The sequence below is a fragment of the Tenrec ecaudatus genome, chromosome 6 (assembly GCF_050624435.1).
Source record: "Tenrec ecaudatus isolate mTenEca1 chromosome 6, mTenEca1.hap1, whole genome shotgun sequence".
In the NCBI taxonomy this organism is placed as follows: Eukaryota; Metazoa; Chordata; class Mammalia; order Afrosoricida; family Tenrecidae; genus Tenrec; species Tenrec ecaudatus.
Window position 1 is genome coordinate 120,150,406 of NC_134535.1, and position 23,097 is coordinate 120,173,502.

General features: G+C 38.6%; 1 protein-coding gene and 1 pseudogene across 3 annotated transcripts in view; both read left to right on the plus strand.

Moving 5' to 3' along the window:
• The window catches only part of LRP6 (LDL receptor related protein 6), a 167,233-nt gene that overhangs the window by 71,732 nt on the left and 72,404 nt on the right, over positions 1-23,097 (plus strand). For all 3 annotated transcript variants that reach the window (XM_075552057.1, XM_075552056.1, XM_075552058.1), the window contains one exon: positions 22,657-22,853. In XM_075552057.1, coding sequence (XP_075408172.1) covers positions 22,657-22,853 — 197 coding nt within the window. The remainder of the gene's footprint in view (positions 1-22,656; positions 22,854-23,097) is intronic.
• LOC142451180 (large ribosomal subunit protein eL15-like) lies at positions 10,759-11,474 on the plus strand (annotated as a pseudogene).

Sequence of the window (23,097 nt, forward strand, 5' to 3'; positions counted from 1 at the left end):
CAAGGGAGTTCTGCCTTGTCCTCTAGGGCTGCTGAGTCAGCATCAACTCTAAGGCAGCGCGTTTGGTTTGGGTTTGGTGTAAATACACCTTGGCAACACTTTTGTTACTTCAGGTTTTCTTTTCTTTTTTTAACTGCGCAGGGACATTTATTGTTTCAGCCTGGAAAACATCCCTTTTGTGAATTTCACACAGCAAAGCAAGTTAAAAACTGCACTCGTCAAATAAATGATAATTTAAACAAAATCTTGCTAAAGGAACCTCATGAAAACAACGTTTAAGGGCCTGGTCATTTAAGTCCATGGGGCCATCAGTGGATCTCAACCAAGTGTCTCTTCTGCAATAGGCAAGTCGTTTTCCTACAAGACGGTGTAAATGTTACTTCAGGTTTTTATAGGTTTACAACTTAGTGAAAGCAGTTATCTTAATGGACTATGCAAGCATACCCTTAATCAATGAGAGATTTCTGTCATTATAAACTAAAACTAGTATGCCATAAGCAGTAATCATCCCTTCCTCATTTATAAACTCTGGTCTCATTTGCCTGTTCTTGCCTTTTACATAAGGGAAGGCTATACAATAGTGATTTATTTCATTAAGCATAAAATTTCAAGTTCTAGTCATAGAGTAGCATATCCATTTTATGTATATAAATTTTGTTTAGCCCATCCATTGGTGGGCATTATGGTTGTTACTATCTTTTTGCTGTTATGAGTAATACTAGAATGAACATTGATGCACAAATTTCTGCTTGAGTCTCTTTCAAGTCTTTGAGGTACAATCACTGGATCACATGGTAGATTAATTTCTAGTATTTTAGGAATGCTGCCCTGTGTTTTTCACAAAGGCTGTGCAATTTTGTCTTCTTACCAGCAATGGCTGGGGATTCCAGTTGCCCCACATCCCTGCCAACGTTTTCTTTTCGTTTTCTTCTTTTAAAACCTTAGCCTTCTTAAAAATAAACCAAGTCCACACTATCGAAGCACGTTTGATGCCTAGTTGCCTTGTATGGGGTTTCTAAGATTTTAAATCTTTGTGGGAGCAACTAGCCCTGTTTTTCTCCTGTGGAGCAGGTGGGTTTAAACGCCCCACTTTGTGGAGCGGCCCGAAGCCTGACCCATCGCACCACCCAGGCTCCTTGAGCCATCTTTGTGAGATTGAAGTGATTCCTCTTAGTGGTTTTGATTTATACCTACTTGATGACTAATGGATGTGAGGGCCTTTTTATGTTTGGTGACCATATTTGAGCATCTTTCATGTCCTTTTTGGTGAAATAGCCATTCAAATAAAAAAATTCTTTTTTATTGGATTATGTATCTTTATTATGTTATCAAAGTTCTTATATATCTTGGTTATTAGAGTTTTATTGTATATATGATTTTTGGAGATACTCTTTTAGTTGGTAGCTTTTGGGGGGGAGTAAGATCTTTAAACTTATATGAGATTAATTTACCTTTTGCTGTTGTGATTTGTTATTACATAACTCATTGATGAAAGCTAGGCCTGGCAGCATTGCTCCTACATTTTTTTTTTAAAAGTTTTATGGTTTTAATGTTCACATTTAGCTCCTTGATTCCTTTTTAATCTGTTTTTGTGTGTGGTAGGAGGTGTGGATCCTGTTTCTTTCTGCATTTTCCATTCTATTTCATTGGTCTATTTGTTTATTTTTATATCTCAGACTGTTTTGATTGTCTTCTCTATATAACGTGTTTTAAAATCAAGAAGTGTGAGCGTATTTTGTTTTTTTCTTTCAACATTGCTTTAGCTATTTGGGGCCTATTGCCAGTCCCTATAAAATTAAGGATTTGGCTTTCCATTTCTTTAAAGGCTTATTGGAATTTTGATCCATATTGTATTGGATCCATACAGTTATATGGGTAAAGTTGAGATCTTAGCATCAGATTTCTAATCCATGAATATCAAACATCTTTCTATTTATTTAAGAGTTCATCTCTTTAAACAGTGCTGTTTTTTTAATTAAAATTTTATTTTTTCAATGTTTTAAATAGAGTAAAAAGAACTGTGCAATTATCACCACAATTAACTTTAGATCATTTTCTTCATTCTTGTGCCCATTATTATTAGCACTCCATTGCTTCCCAGCCTCCCCTCCCATAACCCAAAGGGGCTATTAATCTAGTTACTATCTCTCTAGAAAGAAAATCACACCAAAAGTCCCAACTACCACAACAAAATCAAATAGAAAAACCCCAATTAAAGAGAAAACAGAAGACATTAGAAAATAGGATAAATTAAAAATGGGTCAAAAGGGAAAACAACGCTGCTAAAATTTAACCTAACTATCTGCAGCAATCTACTTTCCAGTGCACGCTGCCTACTCACCTTCTTGGTCAGTGGTCTGAGGAAATTCCATGGATTGCTTTACAGAGTTTTTTATAATTTTGATTGTGTAAGTCTTTCATAGCCATGGTTATATGTATTCCTAGATATTTTATTCTCTTAGATACTATTGTGAGTGGAATTGCTTTTTTCTAATTTCCCTTATGGATTTCTCATAATTGGTATATAGAAAACCAGCCGATTCCTGTTTAATACCTTTATTAAATTTGTCTATTAGTACTAGAAACTTAAAAAAAATAATTTTATTGGGGGCTCATACAACTCTTAACACAATCTATACATACAGCAGTTGTTTCAAGCACATTTGTACATTTGTTGCCATCATCCTCAACACATTTGCTTTCTACTTGAGCCCTTGGTGTCAGCTCCTCATTTCCCCCCTCTTTCCTCCATTCTTTGTCTCACCCTTGACAATTTATCAATTATTATTATTATTATTTTGTTATGTCTTACACTGTCTGACGTCTCCACCCACTTTTCTGTTGTCCATCCCCCAGGGAGGGGGTTATATGCAGATCATTGTGATAGGTTCCCCCTTTCTGCCCCACCTTGCCTTTACCCTCCTGTATCGCTCCTCTCATTGTTGGGCCTATGGGGTTTATCTGTCTTGAATTCCCTGTGTCCAGCTCTTATCTATACCTGTGTACCTGCTCTGCTTTAGCCAGATTTGTAAGGTAGAATTGGGAACATGATAGGGTTAGGGGGAGGAAGCATTAAAGAACTAGAAAAGGAAAGTTGTATGTTTCATCATTGCTATACTGCACCCTGACTGGCTTGTTTCCTCCCCATGATCCTTCCATAAGGGAATGTCCAGTTGCCTACAGATGGGCTTTGGGTCTCCACTCCACACCCCCCCTCATTCACAATGATAGGATATTTTGTTCTTTGATGCCTGATACCTGATCCCATCGATACCTTGTGACCACACAGGCTGGTGTGCTTCTTCCATTGGGCTTTGTTGCTTCTGAGCTAGATGGCCGCTTGTTTATTTTCAAGCCTTTAAGACCCCAGATGCTATATCTTTTGATAGCCGGCACCATCAGCTTTCTTCACCACATTTGCTTATGCACCCGCGTTGTCATGTCGGGAAGGTGAGCATCATGGAATGCCAGTTCAGTAGAACAGTGTTCTTGCATTGAGGGAGTACTTGAGTAAAGGCCCAATGTCCATATACTGCCTTAATACTAAACCTGCAAATCTGTGTACATAGATTTATTTCCCCATTGTCATATATAAACATATTTACATATGTACTGGCCTTTGGTTAGACCTTTATAAATGCCCTTTGCCTCCTAGTTCCTTCCCCTAGTTCCTTTTACTTTCTTCTTGTCACACTATCATGTTTAACCTTCATTGGGTTTTAGACCATATCTCCATCCATGTCTATATACTTTTGAAATGTTCTATCCATCTTGCTGACCCTTCCAGAAGAGGACCATCAACCGCTCTTCTGAAGAAAAAAGGGGCTTTCTGCTCCTGTATAGACTTGCAGTCTGGGAAACGCACAGGGGCAGCTCTGCCTCGTTCTATGGGGTCACTGAGTCAGCATCACTTGGATAGCACTGAGTTTCGTGTGGCTTTTGAACCCTTCCATGAAGGATTCTCTGTTTTTATTTAACTCCATGTCAAAACGGCTATTTTGGCATCTTGTAGGGATTCATCAGGTCCCTTTTAAATGATTGTTGAGTTTTGGGAATAGAATGAAGTATAAAGGGGCAAGATCAAGGCTGTCAAGTGTATGCGTTAAGGTTTCCCAATAAAATTGCCGTAGAATAGCCCTCGATACCCTTGAAGAATGATCAGGTGCATTGTAGTAATGGGGTGGGGAGTGGAGGTGGGAAATTCCTCTGTGCAACTTTTCTGGCTTTTTTCTCACCAGTGAAGTTTTAAAATTAAAACTTCATCGTATAAAGCCCCTGTGATTTTCCTGTGTCATTTGAGAAAATCTTACCAAGAATACCCTTTTGTAGTCCCTAAACAATTACCATAAGCTTCGTATTGACCTGTCGGCCTTAAATTTAACTCCCTGATAAATCCCCTCAGAAACTGCTCTTTTGATTATACCTGTTATTTGAAGGCACACTAGTAAGACGAAGTATATTACTCAAAGAACTTGTCTGCATCTGCCCTCTGGTTACACAGGCATGTTTATAAACACATTTTGTCTGGAATAAATCCATGCGTGTATTAACTGGATGGAACTCTTGTAGCAGTGCTTTTTTATTTACCCTGATATTATGTTGATTTTCTAATGTTGACTTATCTCGTGATTCTTTTAGTAAATCCCACTTGGTCTTGGTGTATGTCTCTTACTGCTAGATTCTGTTCAGTTGTTACTTCCTTGAGGATTTTTGCATCTATATCTGGAAGAGATAAGTACTAGGCTAGAGTTTTCTTCTGGTTTCTTTGTCTTCGGAGCAAGGTTATATTGTTTGTTGAATGAGTTAGGAAGTATTCTATCTTTGTCATTTGGAAAAGTTTAAAATCTATTGGTGTGAATTCTTCCAATAGTGATAAAATTGCCCTGTGAAGGATTTGTTTTTAACAGATTTTTTTCATCGCTGATTCAATCTTCACTTGTTAAGGGTTTTTGAGATTTTGTTTCCTCATGATCAATTTGGGTGGGTTTTACGTTTCTAAGAATTTCCATGTTTCATGTGGGTTATCCAGTTTGTTTTGTACAGTTGTTCTGGTACTCTTTCATAATACTCTTCATTTCTATCTTTTCAGTTGTAATGTCTCCACTTTGTTTTCTTATTTGCGTCTCTGTCCCCACCCCACACCTCTGTCCCCATCCCCCAAACCCCCACCCATTGCCAGTCTAGTTAAGCGAATCTCAGAGTTACAGATCTTCTCAAAGTACCAACTTTTGGCTTTGCTCTGTATAGTTCTTGATTTTAATTTTAGTAATTTTTGTTCTGAGCTTTGTTATCCACCCCACCTCCACCCACACCCTACTTAGGTTTGGTTCAGTTTGTTCTTCTCTTTCTATTTCTTCAAGTTGTATACTTAGGTTGTTGATGTGAGAGCTTCTTTTTTTCATATAGGCATGTAAGTTTCCCTCTGAGTACTGCCTTAAGTACATCCACGTGTTCCTTTTCATTCGATCGTAAGAAATGTGTGATTTCATGTTTTCTTTCTTTCTTGACCCATTGGTAGTTTAGTAGTTTGTTGTTTCGTATGTTTATATCCCCCTCACCTCTTTACTTGTTACCCCCTCTTATCATCCTCTCCTTTTTGTCTGCTGTTGATTTCTAGCATTACTCCATTGTGGTTAGGAAAAATACTTTGTAGTTTTCTTTTCCTTCTTTAGCTTTGTGTGAGATTTTTTTCGAAGTGCTTAGCAGGCCCAAAGTTATTGGTTTTCAAAAGCTGATTGTAGTCAGTTACCTTATCCTTTCTATGATCAGATTGTATACTTAAACTGCTTGCACGACTATTTAGATACATCAGTATTCATCGCACCGAGAGCTGGAGAATTAGCAAGTAGAGATTTAGTAAAAATATTACAGCTTATGGTTTGCGGATGGTATCTCAAAAGAGACATTCTAATTTTCTTGAAATCACTCTTATTCTTGAGTAAACAGTAATATTGATTACACTATTAAATATGTCCCATCACCTGCTAAGTGTTAGGTACTGTGCCAGAAGGATAAGACCTAGTTTTTCCCTTCAGGGATATTAATATAAATGAGGGCAAACTGAGATAGAGGATGGATTCCCTTACTACCCATTTATAAAGAAAGACTTTTCATATAGAAAGAATCTGCTTCCAAAAGAATGAAGTTGATGAGATTTCCTAAAATAGTAATGACCACAACCCAGGGATAATGGGTCAAGATGAAGGTAGGTGATGGGGAGGGGAGTTAAGGTGGAAGGTGGATTCTGTTAGCACCGGTAGGAAATATATAAGGCTCTTAAGGGCATACACATGATAACCATACCTGACACGGTTGAGCATGTTATACAGAGATAAAGTTAAAGCAGGCTTTGAATGATCACAATGGTCTTAGTGCTATCAAAAATTACCAAAAGGAACACATGAATATGCTATTGTTGTAAGATTGGACTCAAACAAGGCATCAGTCATGAAGATGTCATATAACCAGGCCACATTTCATGCTGTTATACATAAGTTTGCCATGAGTTGGAGTTGATACTGTAGTAGTAACAACAGCACTGCTAGATCCAAATTCCACTCTCTTATCACTTGTTTTCCAAATTATAGTGAAGATATAATTTAAAATTTACTTGCCTTCTCTTTTTATCGTGTTGTATCATGTACCAGAATTTTATTTCTCTTTATGGCTGAACAGTAGTCCATTGTATGTGTTCACCACATTTTGTCTATTTGTCTAATGATGAACATTTGGGTTGTTTCCAATTTGTAGCTAACTATTGGGATAGTGCTGCAGTGAACATTAGCAAGTAAATTTTTTTTTTCATGCTCTCAAGTCTTTTGGATGTATACCTGGTAATAAAATTGCTAGGTAGTATGGTAATTCTATGTTTACCTTCTGAGAAACTGCCAACCAGTTTTCCATAGCAGCTGTATTATTTTATAACCCTACCAGCAATGGATAGAGTTCTATAATTTCTCCACATTTTTACCAACAATTGTTGTTTTCCGTTTCCCTGGTAGCATCCATCTTAGTGGTAAGACATGGTATGGGACTGTTTTGGGTTTGCATTTCACTAATGACGATTGTCCTCTGGACAGTGGTCTGCTAACCATCAGGTCAGCTCCTCTGGGGGAGAAAATGAAACTGTTTGTGCCTATAAAGATTTGCAGTCTCAAAAGCCATAAGGAACAATTCTGCCCTACTCTATCCTGTAAGATTGGTAGGAGTCAGAATAGACTCAGTCAGCGGTTCTGTTTTGTTGATTAGATCAGGTGGGACCAGTCCCTGGAAGAGGGCGTCATGCGTAGACCCAACTTCATTCTTCTTCCCGTGGAGTGCCAGTTGTCCCAGCATGTTTATTTCTAAATATTAACGAAGCTTTAAGACTTTTGTTTTACATGAAAATGCATAGGGGGGAAACACAGGGAATCCAGGACAGATTAACCCCTCAAGACCAGTAATGAGAGTAGCGATACGAGGAAGGTGACCTACATATAACCCCACAATACCACCAGGTGCCTTTGGGTGTTCTTGTAGTTTCTCTAACTCTGAAGAAGCTTTAAATTGAATATCATTTTTTTGTTCTACAGTTTTCTCCTGCTCTGTTCAGGGATCACTGTTAATGATCCCAGTCAGAGTGGTTGGTAGTGGTAACTGGCCACCATCTAGTTCTTCTGGTCTCCAGGTCCTATCGACTGTGGTTGGTTTGTGTGGCCCATTAGACTTTGTAAAATTGCTGCCTTGAATCTTTGGTTTTGTTTACTGGTTCTTTGCTCCTGACAGAGACCAAGACGGTCTCTGTGAACTGGGTCAAGGTTTACAGGACCAATCAGTTTTCAATTCAGCAGTTAATATAGGTTTCCTTGCAGTCTCCATAATGTAATATCACTTATCTACTTCTTTCTGTGTTATGCTTTTCTATTTTACCTTAAAAACTTTTGGACATGTTATCATTGCTAAAACCAATGGACTGTAAATGTTTGTATTTATTTCTGAACTCTCAATTATATCTCACTGGTCTATATGTCTATCATTATACTCATACCAGACTATTTTGGTTATGTAGCTTTGTAGTATGTTATGATATTGGTAATGTATGTCCTCTTATGTTGCTCTTTGTTTTCCAGATTACTTTGACTACTTGGGCTCCTTTCAGTTGCTTATAAATTTGAGGTTCAACATTTCTATTTCTGTAAAGTAAGTTGTTAGAACCTTTACACTGATTGTATTGAATCTATAGATTTCTTGGGTATTGACAGCTCAACAAAATTAAATCCTCCAACCTCTGAACCATCAGGTTTATTTTTTATTTATTTAGGTCTTCTTTAACTTCATTCAGCATGGTTTTATACTATTTTTTTAATTAAAAGATCATTTTATTGGGGACTCTTAAAACTCTTATCGCAATTCATACATCCATCCATTGTGTCAAGCACATTTTAGACATTTTTTTATTGAGCACTTGATATCAGTTCCTATTCCACCATCATAACCCCTTGATAGGGTGTATATTGTTATTATTTTCATACCTTACACCCACCGCTGTCTCCATTCCCCCATGTTTTCTGTTCTTCCCCCTGGAGAGGGGTGTATGGTTATGTGTCGATCATTGTGATCAGTTTTATACTTTTCTATGTTATACATCTTTTACCTCTTGTTTAGATTTATTTTCTGATATGGTGCGCTATAGATGTTATTGTAAATGGTCCAGATTTCTCACTGCTGGTGAATAGAAATCTAACTTATGTTTGTGTCATGATCTTGTACCAGGCAGTTAGTGGATTCACTTTAAATCTCTGATAGCTTTCTAGTGGATTCTTTCTGATTCCCCATACAAAGGACCGTATCATCTGTAAATAGGAACCATTTTACTTTATCTGTTCCGATTTGGATCTCTTTATTTTTATTTCCTAATGACTTATGCTAGGACTTTCAGTACAGTATTTGTGAGAGTAACCATCTGTCTTGTTTGAGATCATAAGGGCAATGTTGCAACTTTCCTCGATTGAGTATGGTATCAGTTGTGTGTGTGTGTACATGTATGTGCTAATGTAAATGCCCTTTATCATATTAGGAATTTCCCTTTTGTTTATAGTTTATTGAATTTTTTTTAATCATGAAAATATGTTGGCTTTTGTCAAATACCTTTTCTGCATTTGATTGAGATGATGATGGAGGTCTTTTTCTATTAAAGTGATATGTTACACTGACTGATTCTTCCATTGTCAAATTGCCTTTGCAGTCTCTGCCTAAGCCCTATTTGCTTCTCGTATAATATTTTTAATATGATGTAAGATTCAGTTTTGTTCTTGTTCTACTGAGAATTTTAGCAGTCTTCTGTATTCATAAGTGATAACTGGCTTGTGGTTTTTGTGTGGTATCTAAGAAGTGTTCTTACTTTATATTTTGGGGAGAGAGCTTAAGAAGGATTTGTGTCAATTATACTTTAAATGTTTAATAGAATTCCTCAGTGAAGCCATCTGATCAAAGACTTGTGTTTGTTGGAAGGTTTTTGATTACTACATTGATCTTTTTCCTTGCTAGGAGTGTGTGATTTTGTTCATTTGTTCTTAGGAATAGTCTGTGCGTTTTTATGAATTTGGCCATTTCATGCAAAACCACTTAATCTGGTGGCATGCAATTGTTCATAGTTTTATAATCCTTTTTATTTCTGTCGAATCAGTTGTAATGTTCCAAATTTTATTTTTGAGTTTTATCATTTGCATCATCTGTTTTCTTTCTCATTCTAGGGAAAGGGTTGATCTTCCCAGAGGACCAATGTTTGATTTCAGTGATCCTTAGTTTAGTTTTGTTTTTAATTCTCTAGTTCAATTATAGGTAGCCCTCACTTTTGACACGGTTCCATTCTGATGACTCTGTTCTAGTCTGTTCTGGTTTAATATCTTTCAGTTTGGTTTTCATTACTGCCTGCTATACAGAACTGTTTTGAATAGTAAACCAACATTAAACATCTGTGAGTGAATAACTAAGAATGATAATATCAGCAAATTTGTGCTGAAACATTATATTTAGTGTAAACGACTAGCAATAAAATGTACACAAGGAAGAAAACAACAGCTGGCTAGTGCTAAATATGTCATAAATTGGAGAATTCCTGTATTTTAATCCAGTCTTTGTTACTTCCTTCTCTGTAGTAGCTTTGGGCTTAGTTTTTGCTTTTTTCAGTCCCTCAGTTATTTGAGATCTGTTTTAAGGCAGGGGTTATGCCTTATTACTGTTTTTCACTGCATTCCATAAGTTTTAGTTTGTTGGACTTTCGTTATCTTTTGGTTCGTAAGTATATTCTGATTTTTCTATTTTTTATCAAATACTTTTATTGGGGGCTGTTACAGCTCTCATTGCAATCAATACATTTGTCTGTTGTATCTAGCCCATTTGTACATATGTTGCCATCATTTTCAAAGCATTTTCTTTCTACTTGAGCCCTTGATATCAGCTTCTCATTTTTTCCTTCCCTCATGAACCCTTGATAATTTATAAATTATTATTTTCAAATTTTATATCGTCTGCTATCTCCCTTCACCCACTTTTCTGTTGTTCGTCCCCCTGGGAGGGAGTTATATGTGAATCCTTCTGATTGATTCCTGCTTTCTACCCCCACCTTCCCCTTCCCCGCCTGGTATCTCTAGTCTCATTATTGGTCCTGTGTTGCGAGCTGTTACCTGTGGACATGTTCTGGTCTTGTAAGATTTGTAAGGTAGAATCGAGGCCGTGATAGTGGGGGTAGGGAAGCATTAAAGAACTAGAGGGCTTTTCCGTCGGGCGGCGGCCATCAGGTGAGCCGAGATGGGTGCCTACAAGTACATCCAGGAGCTGTGGAGGAAGAAGCAGTCGGACGTGATGCGCTTCCTCCTGCGGGTCCGCTGTTGGCAGTACCACCAGCTCTTGGCGCTGCACCGGGCGCCGCGCCCCACCCGGCCGGACAAGGCACGCAGACTGGGCTACAAGGCCAAGCAAGGTTATGTCATCTATCGGATTCGAGTCCGTCGTGGTGGCCACAAACGCCCAGTTCCCAAGGGTGCAACCTATGGCAAACCTGTCCATCACGGTGTTAACCAGCTGAAGTTTGCTCGAAGCCTTCAATCTGTCGCTGAGGAGCGAGCTGGACGCCGCTGTGGAGCCCTGAGGGTTCTGAATTCTTACTGGGTTGGTGAAGATTCCACATACAAATTTTTCGAAGTTATCCTCATTGATCCATTCCATAAAGCTATCAGAAGGAATCCTGACACTCCGTGGATCACTAAGCCAGTCCAAAGCACAGAGAGATGCGGGGTCTTACGTCTGCGGGCCGCAAGAGCCGGGGCCTAGGAAAGGGCCACAAGTTCCACCACACAATCGGTGGTTCCCGCCGCGCTGCTTGGAGAAGGCTTAACACCCTGCAGCTCCACCGTTACCGCTGATCTATGTCATGTTTGTAAAGCTCATGTCTAATAAACCATTCAGGACAGTCAAAAAAAAAAAAAAAAAAAGAACTAGAGGAAAGTTAAATGTTTCTTTGGTGCTATACTGCACCCTGACTGGCTTGTTTCTTCAAATGTCCTTTGCCTCTTAGTTCTTTCCTCTATTTCCATTTACATTCCTCTTATCCCACTGTCATGTTCAGCCTTCATTCGGGTTTCAGTAATTCCTCACTGTTACATTGCCCTTGATTGAGCCCCACTAGGCATCCTACGCCCTTCTCTCTGTAGATTTTAGTTCACTGTTGTTCCCCGGTCCCTGGGTTGGTTGACCCTCCTCTCTTTCACCTCCCTTTCACCCATGTGCCCCTGGAACTGTCAGTCCTGTTGTTTTCTTCTCTGAATTGTTTATCATGCCTACCTTATCTAGATAGATGTGTAAAGACATTAATAGGCATAAATAAATAAGGCAAAGCTAAATAAAACAAAGGAAGACAAAACCAACACAAAAAGCCAATGACAAAAAAGGAAAAGCTTATAAATAGTTACAAGTCTGTTTTTGACATTTAGGAGTGATTTCCAGTTGAGTCTGATGGGGTGCCACACTCTGTCCCCAAAGTCTGTTTTTGGAATTTCCCAGGGACTTCATTGCTTTGTTCCCCTTGCTGCTGTGTTGCATGCCTTTAGTGTTAAGCCCCAGTGTGATGGGGTCAGATTGGGCACAATTCCCCCACTGTGCCCCCAGTGTTGTCCCCTATAGCACTATGGTTCAGTGATGGGGCCAGTGAGAATGATAATATCAGCAAATTTTTCCTGAAACATTATATTTAGTGCAAACGACTAGCAATAAGACGTACACAAGGAAGAAAACAACAGATGTTTGTTAGTGTTAAATATGTCATAAATTGGAGAATGCCTCTATTTCAGCCCAGACTTTGTTACTTCCTTTTCTGCAGTAGCTTTGGGCTGTTTTTGCTTTTTTCAGTCCCTCAATTGTTATTTGAGATCTGTTTTAAGGTGGGGAGTTACGCCTTATTATTATTTTTCACTGCATTCCATAAGTTTTAGTTTGTTGGATTTTCGTTATCTTTTGGTTCTTAAGTATATTCTGATTTTTCTTACAAAATTTTTTTTCTGGACAAAGACCCTCAAATCTATTTCATCATGTGAGTCTGACTCATTGCAACCCTGTATAGGGTTTCCAGGGCTATAAATTTTTATGGGAACAGCTGTTAGATTTGAACTGCCAACCTTGTGGTTAAGACTTTAATACTTGCTTGACAGTGTGTTTCATTTTTACATATATGTTTGTTTGTTTCTTTTAGGAGAGGGAGGTGACACCAAAATGATTGTATAATTTTTGTGTAGTGTTTTAGCACAGCAGTGATTTATTGTGTTTGTAATAATATCCTGGGAGTAGGTTATAACAACAAAAACATTTTTAAATAAGCGAAGTTTACATGTATCAATATACCTACAAAGCTAAGTCTGCCAATTTACTTATTTGAACCTTTTAATGTGCTAAGGTCAGAGCTGTCGTTATTGCCCAGTTAAACATGGTGCTTGAAACTGCATGGCTTATGTCCATGTGCTACAAGTACACACTTATTTTTATTGATGTTTTTGTAATTTCTGATTTGTCACTATTTCTTGTGGTAATTAGCATTTGTGAACCTATATCAATAACTTTTGGGGGAGTGAAGTACCAATTAAAGGACAAGAAGGAAAAAGGCTTCCATTCAGTTATTAATAATGTGGCTTCTAATCCAATGTAGGAAGGTTTTATAAAGCATTTTTGTTGATAGTATTGATAGAATTTAAGACATCTGATACTGAAGCAGTTTATATTATATACTGTTCTATGATCTACCACTTGTCTGTGAGTTGCCATACTGTGGTGGCTTGTGTGTTGCTGTAATGCTAGCAGTTAGGTCACTGCTATCAGCTGCCAGCAGGGTCCCCCACAGTGAGTAAGGTTTAGCAGAGCTTCCACACTAGGAACAGCCTATAGAAGAATCAGCTGTCCGTTTTGGACGAACTGTTGAAGTCCTTAAGCATAGCATTGGACCATTCATTATCAGATACTGAAAGAATAAAGAATAGAAGCAGAACGTTGTCAGAGAGAGTGCCAGGGGATGAGCCCTGCAGTTCAGAAGGCACTCAAATATGTCTGAGGAGAAAACTGCCTTCTCAAAATGAAGTTGATCATTACGATGTGATTGGAAAAAGCCTGTGTGGGATTAACACCTTCAAGACCTTCATTTACCGATGAGCATTAACTCAAAGCGAGAAGACATAGCTGCAAACCGATTAATAATCGGAACTTGGAACATACATGAAGTATTCAAAATTGAAATAGAGTGCATAGAGATGAATATCTCAGTTAGTTATTTGAAATGGATTGCTAGTGGCCATTTTGAAGCTGAAAATCATAAGGTTTACTGTGCTGGGAATTATACCGTCCAGAGGAATGGCATTTCATTCATTGTCAAAAAGGACTTTAAAAAAATCATTTTATTGGGAGCTCGTACAATTCTTATCACAATCCATACATCCATCCATTGTGTCAAGAACATATGTACATTTGTTGCCATCATCATTCTCAAAACATTTTGCCTTCTACTTGAGCCCTTAATATCTCCTGCTCATTCCCCCCCCCCCCATGAACCCTTCACCATTCATAAATTATTATTATTTGGTCATGTATTACACTGTCTGATGTCTCCTCCCGCCTTCTTCTCTGCTGTCCCTCCCTCAGGGAGGAGGCTATACATAGATTCTTGTAATCAGTTCCCCCTTTCTACCCCACATTCTCTCCACCCTCCAGGCATCGCCACTCTCACCACTGGTCCTGAAGGAGTCATCTGTCGTGGATTCCCTGTGTTTCCAGGTGCTATCTGTGCCTATGTACATCCTCTGGTCTGGCCAGATTTGTAAGATAGAATTGGGATCATGATAGTGGGGGGGAGGAAGCATCCAAGAACCAGAGGAAAGCTATATGTTTCATCATTGCTACCCTGCACCCTGCCTGGTTCATCTTCTCCCCACAACCCTTCAGTAAGGGGTGTCTGGTTGGCTACCATTGGGCTTTGAGTCTCCACTCTGCACTCACCCACATTTTTAATGATATGATTTTTTGTTCCTTGATGCTTGATACCTGATCCCTTCGACAGCTCATGGTCACACAGGCTGGTGTGTTTCTTCCATGTGGACTTTGTTGCTTCTGAGCTAGATGGCCACTTGTTTATCTTAAAAAGGACTTTTCAAGATCTGTGTTTTGAAGTATAATACTGGCTGTTATAGGAATATATCTGTCCAAATTCAAGGAAATCAATAAACCTGTTCAAATGTATGTACCACTCACAATGACTATTGGTGAAGAAATCTGTCTTCAGTCCAAACCATGCAGTCAAGATGCATTGATAATTATTGGTGATTGGAATGCAAAAGTTGGGGGAAAAAGAAAGAACAGTAGTTGGAAAATATGGTCTTGGAGATAGAAACAAAGCTGGAGATCAAATGATAGACTTTAGTAAGACCCGTAATTTGTTCATAACAAATACCAATTTTCAGCAACACAGTGACTATACACGTGGACTGCCACAGATGGAATTCACAGAAATCAAATTGGCATGTGAAAGTTGTACACTGAATGAGGAAGACGGCAAGACTTCATTTCACACATGTAGCACGTGTTTTCAAGAGATGCCAGCCCCTGGAGAAGGACACCATACGCTCGATAAAGAAGTAGTAGTAGTAGTCGTAGTCGTGGTGGTAATGGTACCATAATATCAATTTTGCTTATCTTCCTTTACTATCCCCGCTGTTTTGTTTTACTTCCCAGACTCAAGTCATTTCTGTTGCCTTATCTTTAGTTTTTTGATAATTTCCTCTGCTAGTTCATGTTTGTTTTTCCCCATTGACTTCATTTGTGCTACTGTTAGTTTTCACTTCCAGTAATTCCATTTGTTTCTTTTCTCTAGTGTCTGTTGTAGTTTCCCATGGCTGCCGTAATAAAAAATACCATTAGTGTTTAGCTTTAAAGGACAGACAGTCATTTCCCAGTTAGGGTGGTTAAAAGTCCTAATCAGGGTTTGGGCTATGTTCATCCCTTTCGAGGCCTTGGGTGTCGTTTCTAGGGCTTACTTGCAGTCCTGCTGGTAGATGCGTTTTCACGTGGCACTGGCCTCCCTCCCTATAGGGATCCCTGACTATTCTGTCCCTTCTGTAAGCACCACTTAAATTTTGAATCACACTGTACTTTGGCATGACCTGATTATCATAACAAAAGAAAGCCGGTGGGGGGTGGTGGCATGTACAAGTACAAGGGTTGAAACTTCCACATTTTCTCTTTTTGGGGAAACAATCCAATCCATAACTTTGTCTTGATAGTCTGATTTTGTTCCTGTACTGTTTCTCCCAGTTTGAATTCCTTGAGCATGTCGAGTGCTTTAAAGTCTTCTGATAAGCTGAATGGGTGTGAGTGGGAAAGTGGGAGTATACTCCCAATATAGGTTCCATAGGACATTTATGTAAGGATATTTGTCTTTGTGAATGTGATAGAGCAGGTCTAATCATAGTTATGAATACTAATTAGACAAACACCTGGAAGGCTTCAGTCATTGTACCTGACTGCCATCTATGGTCTCATCTTGTCCAGAGGAAATAAAAGTGATGAAAATCAAAGAGATGGAAACAGCTAGTCCAGTGGATTAATGGACCCTATGAACATCAGTCTTCGTAACCCGGAGACCAAAAGAACTAAATGGTGCCCACATTTTAGAAGGTCCTTAATAGAGTAGGGAGAAAAATAGGGAGTAAAACTCAAAATTCTAGAATGGATCGGGTTTGCTGGTCTATAGTTAGATACTGTAGGAATCCTAAGGACTATGGCCCTTATTCACCCTTCAGGTGTAGAACTGGACTCATCCCCATGCCTTATTTTTAAACCAAATCCATAGACAGGTGTATAAGAGGAATAGTACTACTAGTGAGGTGCACAGACCTTAGAATAATAAACTAGTGGAGGCCAGAGTGGCAGCATTTAACCAAAGACAAATTTGGGGAGAAAAGGAGAATTGGAAACAGGGAGAAAGTGTGATAAGTGGTGCTCATTGTGTGGATTGCAATGAGTGAGGTGAAACTATATATCTATGATTGTTTAATTTCAAACTGAAGGTGATGATCTACTCTGTAAATCCACCCAAATACAATAACATTTTTTTCCAAAGGAAAAAAAGTATTTCAGTTTGTCAGAAGACATATTACATTGGGCAAATTTGCAAAAGACCTTTTAAAAGTGTTTAAAAATGTCACTTTGAAGACTAAATTGTGCCTGATTCAAGCCATGATATTTTTCAATTGCCTCATATGCATAGGAAAACTGGATCATGAAGAAAGAAAACCAAAGAAGAATTTATACTTTTGATTTATGGTGTTGGCGAAGAATAGTGAACATACTAATCTGTTTTTGAAAAAGTATAGCCAGAATGCTCCTTAGAAGTAAGGATGGCAGGATTTTTATGTTTCATGTACTTTGGACATGTTGTCCATTGTCACTGAAAAAGGACATCATAGTTGGTAGATGGTAATGTGGCAAAGTAAGACAGAGAAAGGCCCTGTACCAGGTGAATTGACACAGTGACTGTAACAGTGGACCCAAACATGGTAATGGTTATGAGATGGAAGCCAGATCAGGCATTACTTCATTCTGTTGTACACATAGGTTTCTCTGTGAGTCAGAACCCCTTCGGCATCACTTAACAATGGTCTGTCTCTCACTCAGGCTTCTAGAGGCAGTTTCCTCCTTCATTATATTATGTGGAGTCATACTAGTCAGAGGATTTTGCTTTGTTGTGCTGTTTTAGGACTTCAGGGGTTCTAGTGATGTAGTGGGTTACAAGTTGAGATGCTAACCACAAGGCCAGCAGTTCAAACCTAACAGCCACTCTGTGGAAGAAAGATGAGAATTTATTTTCCGGTAATAATTTTAAGTCTTGGGAAACCTACAGGGACAATTCTGCTTTGTCCTGTAGGGTTGCCATGAATTGGGACCGACTCAATGGGAGTGAGGTTGTTTTCTATATTTTTTGATTGTATGATTTCATAAGTTTTTGTTGTTGAATATGAGACCTTAGTATATCACAGTGCATATTACATGATGTTTTTGAAAGTGCTATCGGATGCTCGTGGCTTTTGTCTGCCATTCACTTCCTATTCCTTTGAAAGCATCAACTTTACAGCCTTGGAAACCGTATACAGGGTCAGTATAAGTCAGAATTGACTGTAGCAGTGGGTCAGGATTTTTGGTTTATTATAACAGCTGTACAGAACTACAAAGTCTATCTTGATCATTTCGGGGCCCTAGATAGGGCCTCCTTTATGAGTACACAAATCCACGATATCCTGCTAATGGGGTTTTCTTGCCAGAAGGGTAGAATAAGAGACAGTGGAAGAAAGAGGTTTTCCTTTACGTCAGCCCTTACTTGATTCAGGAGCCCTGGTGGTGTAGTGGTTAGGCACTGGCCGTGAGCCACACTGTGAGCAGTTGAAAACCATCCACAGCTCTGTGAGAGGGACTGGGGTTGCTACTCTCATAAACAGTCACCGTCTTGGAAACCCCCAGGGGTTCTCTGTGAGTTAGCATTAACTCGATTGACAGTGAGTTTGGAGTTTGGTTTACTTGTTTCAGCATAGAGTGAGTTCCTATAATCCATTTTTAAAATTCTTAGAGAATATGTTTACAAGTTTCTAGTTGCTTTCCTTAATGCTCATGTGGGACAGTTAGTATCTTAAACCGGCCCATGGCACCTTCTTGGCTGGTTTATTATTCTAATTCTCACCAGTATTATTTTTTTCAAATTTGAGATTTTAAATTCTTGTTGACCAGCATATTATTTAGAAGTTTTTGAAGTAAGTTTTAATTTTGATTTGTTCTTTGAATTCATCTTTCTGGAATGGTTTTCCATACCATTTTATATTTTGGGGCTTGTGAGAGTCCACTACTTTGTTTTGAATGTTGTTCATGGGGTTTTGTTTTTGTTTATATATATATATATATACTGCTTGTTTTTATATGAAGGATCTGTGGGCATTCTTTTAAAATACTGTTTTCTATGTAGATATTTTAACTTCTGAAATGTGATGTGGGGATGCTCCCTTCCAGGGTTAGGTTCTGATTTTGAAAACAAGGCAGTAGTCATTTTCTCTGATCAGAGAGAATGGTATTACTCTCCTAAGTGAGGAGCTCTGAGATCAGGGGTGAAGGATGATTTTCTGGGAGATGGCCCCAAATCGGAATAAGTAAGTGTAGGTATGTAGGTGCTTCATGTTCACAGCTGTTGCAGAATTTGAAAGAGATAGCAGTAAGGCTTATTCGTTTCTGAGGAGATGGAGCATCAGTTTTGTCTGTAGTCAGCTACAGAAAGTTACAGGCACGGGAAGGAACTGATGGATGCTCAGAGGCTGCTAGCACTAAATCAGAATGTCAATGAGGGACTATCAGTTTCTTTCCTTTGGTTTCCATAGTAAGAACTCATTTTTTAGATTCTGTTAGTGCTGTGGCATATTATTGAAGAACTGGGTTTTGTGTTTTGCCTGCTGCTGTGCTCTCAGAAGCCATATTTCCAGTATTCTTTCAAACAACTCAGGCTTTCCAGGAGATAGGTCTACTTGATAATCTCCATAAGGTTAAAAAGAAGACTGTTGGCTTAGCTCCACTCTTAGGAGCAAGTTACCAGTTGACTGGGAGAGTAAATAGCTGACCAAAGACATGGCAGCATTGAGTAACAGTTGTCCACTTATCTCTGCTAGTTATGTGCAGCTCTGTTAATTACTTATTTCTCATTTAAATCATTTAATCTTATTACTCACTCTCAGTGTTTAATTACTGTGCCTAATTTGTACATAGAACACTTAAGTAGGATCTTGAGAATGTGCAGTGTCTTAAAGTTTATGGAAAAATAGAATTAAAGGTAATGGAATTTTCCCATAAAGTTTGTGAAGCTTCTCATACAAATAAGTCAAATTGCCTATTCTCAAAGAGGTGATCAGTTATAGAGTTGTGGAATAAGTAAGTAACAAGTATAAACAATTCAGTTTGGGAAACAAAGGGGAAGAAACACATGTCTTACAGGGGCGTAAATTAAGAGATTTTGAAAATAAAACAACATTTAAATTGTTAGTATAATATTTGTTTCTGAAAAGCTGCTGATTTTAAGAATCTATTGATTTAAAAGCGGCTTTGTGTAAGGAATGCTCACTTCAGGTGTAAAATGTACCCCAGATCATAACTATTAATAATGTGTTTCATAAAATTGGAGAATAATTTATAATGTTTTGATATAATATCTCATTTAATCTTCACAATAACTCAGTGGGGGTAAATTATCACAGTTTGCAGAAAAGATTTAAGTACTCGTGGAGTCTTGCGTTCAGCTTTAATTTCTAGTCCTGTCTTCAGTCAGTCAATACATAAAATGATTATAACTTTTAGGGAGAGAATTTGTTTTCCCCATGTGTTTATTCTCCTAATTTATTGGAGTCAATTTTAACTTTTTATTTGATGAAATACAATGGTTGTTTTTCTTTTATAAAACTAGTCATGTTAAATTTGTACTTCATTTTGACAAATCCTGACATGAGTTGATAAACACTTTAGGGTCATTTCATGTACAAAGAGGCTATCAAAAGTTCATGGAAAAATTCAATTAAAAAAATTCTATTCTATAAACTTTTTGAAGTCCCTTCATATAATACATGGGTAAGCATTGGACTGCTAACTACGAACTTACCAACTGCTCAGTGGGAAAAAGATGAGGCTTTCTGCTCCTCCAAATATTTGCAACCGTGGGAACCCCGTATAGGGTCACTATGAGTTGAAATCTACTCAGTGGCATTGGGTTTTGGTTTAATCCTGTGGTTCTCAACCTTGCTAATGCCTCGGCCCTTTAATACAGTCCCTCAGGTTGTGGTGACCCTCCAACCAGAAAATTATTTTCATTGCTACTTCATCACTGTCATTTTGCTACTATTGTGAATCGGGTGACCCCTGTGAAAGGAGCATTCAACCCCCAGATTGAGAACTGCTGGTTTAATCCTACTTAGGTAAACATAATCTCATTGCTTTTGAATTTCATTTAATATATTGGTGTAATCTTTAAGAAGAGCTTAATTGGTGGTTCAGTGATAGAATTCTAGTCTTCAAAATGGGAGACTTCTAGCTATCACCCGGTGTTGCTATTTTGCTGAACAAGAACCTTTGGTTGACATTTTGAATCCACCCGACTGCTCCATGGGACAAAGTCCTGATGATCTGCTTCTATAAAGAGTACAACCAAGAAAACTGTGGGTCAGTTTTACTCTCACACATACGGGGCACTATGAATCAGAATCAGCTCCATGGTACCTGTCAACATCAGCAACATGATACTGATTAGGTTTCAACTAGAGCTTCCAAGGCTCTGAGGAACTAGGAAGAAAGACCTGACAATCTATGCCCCCCAAATAAACTGAACACAAACCTCAAACTCACTGCCAGTGAGTCATTTACGACTCAGTGACCTCATAGGACAAGGTAGAACTGCCCCAGTGATTTTCTGAGTGTATAACTCTTTATGGGAATAGAAAACCCCATCTTTTTCACACAGAGTGGCTGGTGGTTTTGACTTGCTAACTTTGGGGATTGTGCAGCCAGGGTACAGCCACAGTACCACAGAGGTGCTCCTGTTGTATAAGGGGTCACAAAAATTGAGGGTCAACTTGATGGCACCTAACAATAGACATTTTCTCAAGATACTAGGGTTCATCAAATCATTTTGAAAACTTGGATCATCTTTTCTAAAACACTGCATGCTATTTCTCTTTAGGAACACTAGTGGCAGTAGTAGTTAAGTGTTCGACTGCTAACCAAAAGGCCTGTGGCTTGAGCTTATCAGCCACTCAGTCCACGGGAGAAAGACGTGACAGTCCGCCTGGATAAAGATGATAGTTTTGGAAACCTCAGGGACAGTTACACTCTGCCCTGGAGGGTCACTGTGAGTCAGAATTTACTCAAAGGTCATGGCTTTGGTTATGTCTCTTTAGTTGCTCATGTGTTTGTTTTTCTTGGTGTGTGTGTGTGTGTGTGTGTGTGTGTGTGTTTGCGTTTCTTAACAATTAAAATGTTCCTCACCTAGACTAGGTGGTTTGGGTTTGTGAAATATAATTCGAATTTATGAAAATACAAAAGCATTTATTTAATACAGAAATTCAAAATACAATTTATTCATTAATAATTCATCAACACATTTGGTACTTATCCAAGAGTGCTAAGCTCTGCTACTGCCTTAGTGCTCACAGTGATTCTGCCGGACAGCCTAGAACTGCTCCAGAGGGTTTTGGAGGCTGTAAGTCTTTGCTAGAGCAGACAGCCCCATATTTCTCCCGATTCAAGAGCGGTTAGCAATTATGCATTTGTAGGATGCTCTCCTAAATTCTTTCTGTACTTTGATACTAAAAATCAGGCCCTCTTGTTTCCCTTTATATCTTATGTATTGCTTGACTGGGTCTGTTTTTTCTCATGAGCACATCATTTAGTGGGATAACTTAACTTTTTGACTGCCTGGCTTGAGAAGGTTAAGAGAAAGTACGTTTAAAAAGCCAACTGAGCTGAGCTGATCTTTTGGCTAGATTAGGTCTTGAAGACGATCGCTACCTAATTGCTTTTTAAATCCCATGTGTATGTTTTTAGACTCAGTTTTCAAAACTGGAGAAAATGATGGTAGAAACAGTTTCAGATGATTTCCCCTCCTACCACCTTTGCAAGGGAAAACTTGTAAATTTAAATATACTTCTCACTGGCAATTGCACTTCTGGGAATTTTATTGTTCACCCTTTCTTTCTGAGAGAATGAATTATGTGGCAGGATGGAAGATGTGAATACAGAGGGAGGGGGTCATTGAGGATCGGGAACTGAGAGCAGTGCTTACACTGGGGCCTTCTTTCTGGTTGCTCTGCTGTAGTGATTCTAGACCTGCTGCCAAGTTAAGGACCACTTTGGAGTGCTTGGTTTGAGTTTTTGTTTCTTTAGCAAGAGACCTGATATCATGAAAACATTTGAATTTACTGTGTGAATCATTTCTCATAAGTGTATTTGACTTTAATATGTAAGTATTTGACTGTGTTAATGTGGACCACGAGAAGATTTTAATGGGAAAGATGAAGTAATGGTGAAAGGATATTAGAAAAAAGTTTTGCATTTTTCTCTTTGTGTTAACAGGCAAGCAGTGGTTAAAGGTTCCCTTCCCCATCCTTTTGCCTTGACGTTGTTTGAGGACACGCTGTACTGGACTGACTGGAATACACATTCCATTTTGGCTTGCAACAAATATACTGGTGAGAGTCTGCGTGAAATACACTCTAACATCTTCTCTCCCATGGATATACATGCCTTCAGCCAGCAGAGGCAGCCAAATGGTAAGTGATCTTGATTTTTAAATTGTATGTTGGAAGAGCTGTGTAGCACTCTGGTGTCTGGCTTTTAAGAGGGACAGGAGGAGGGAGGACAGATTGAAAATATAAATCCATTTAAACAACATTCTAAATCATTTACAGCTTGAGAACTAGCATAACCGGCACTGCAGACCCGTCTACCTTAGTTTGCGGTGTGCAGTCTGTAGGTACAGACGAAAGACATGGCGTTTTAAATTGAGGCAGCACA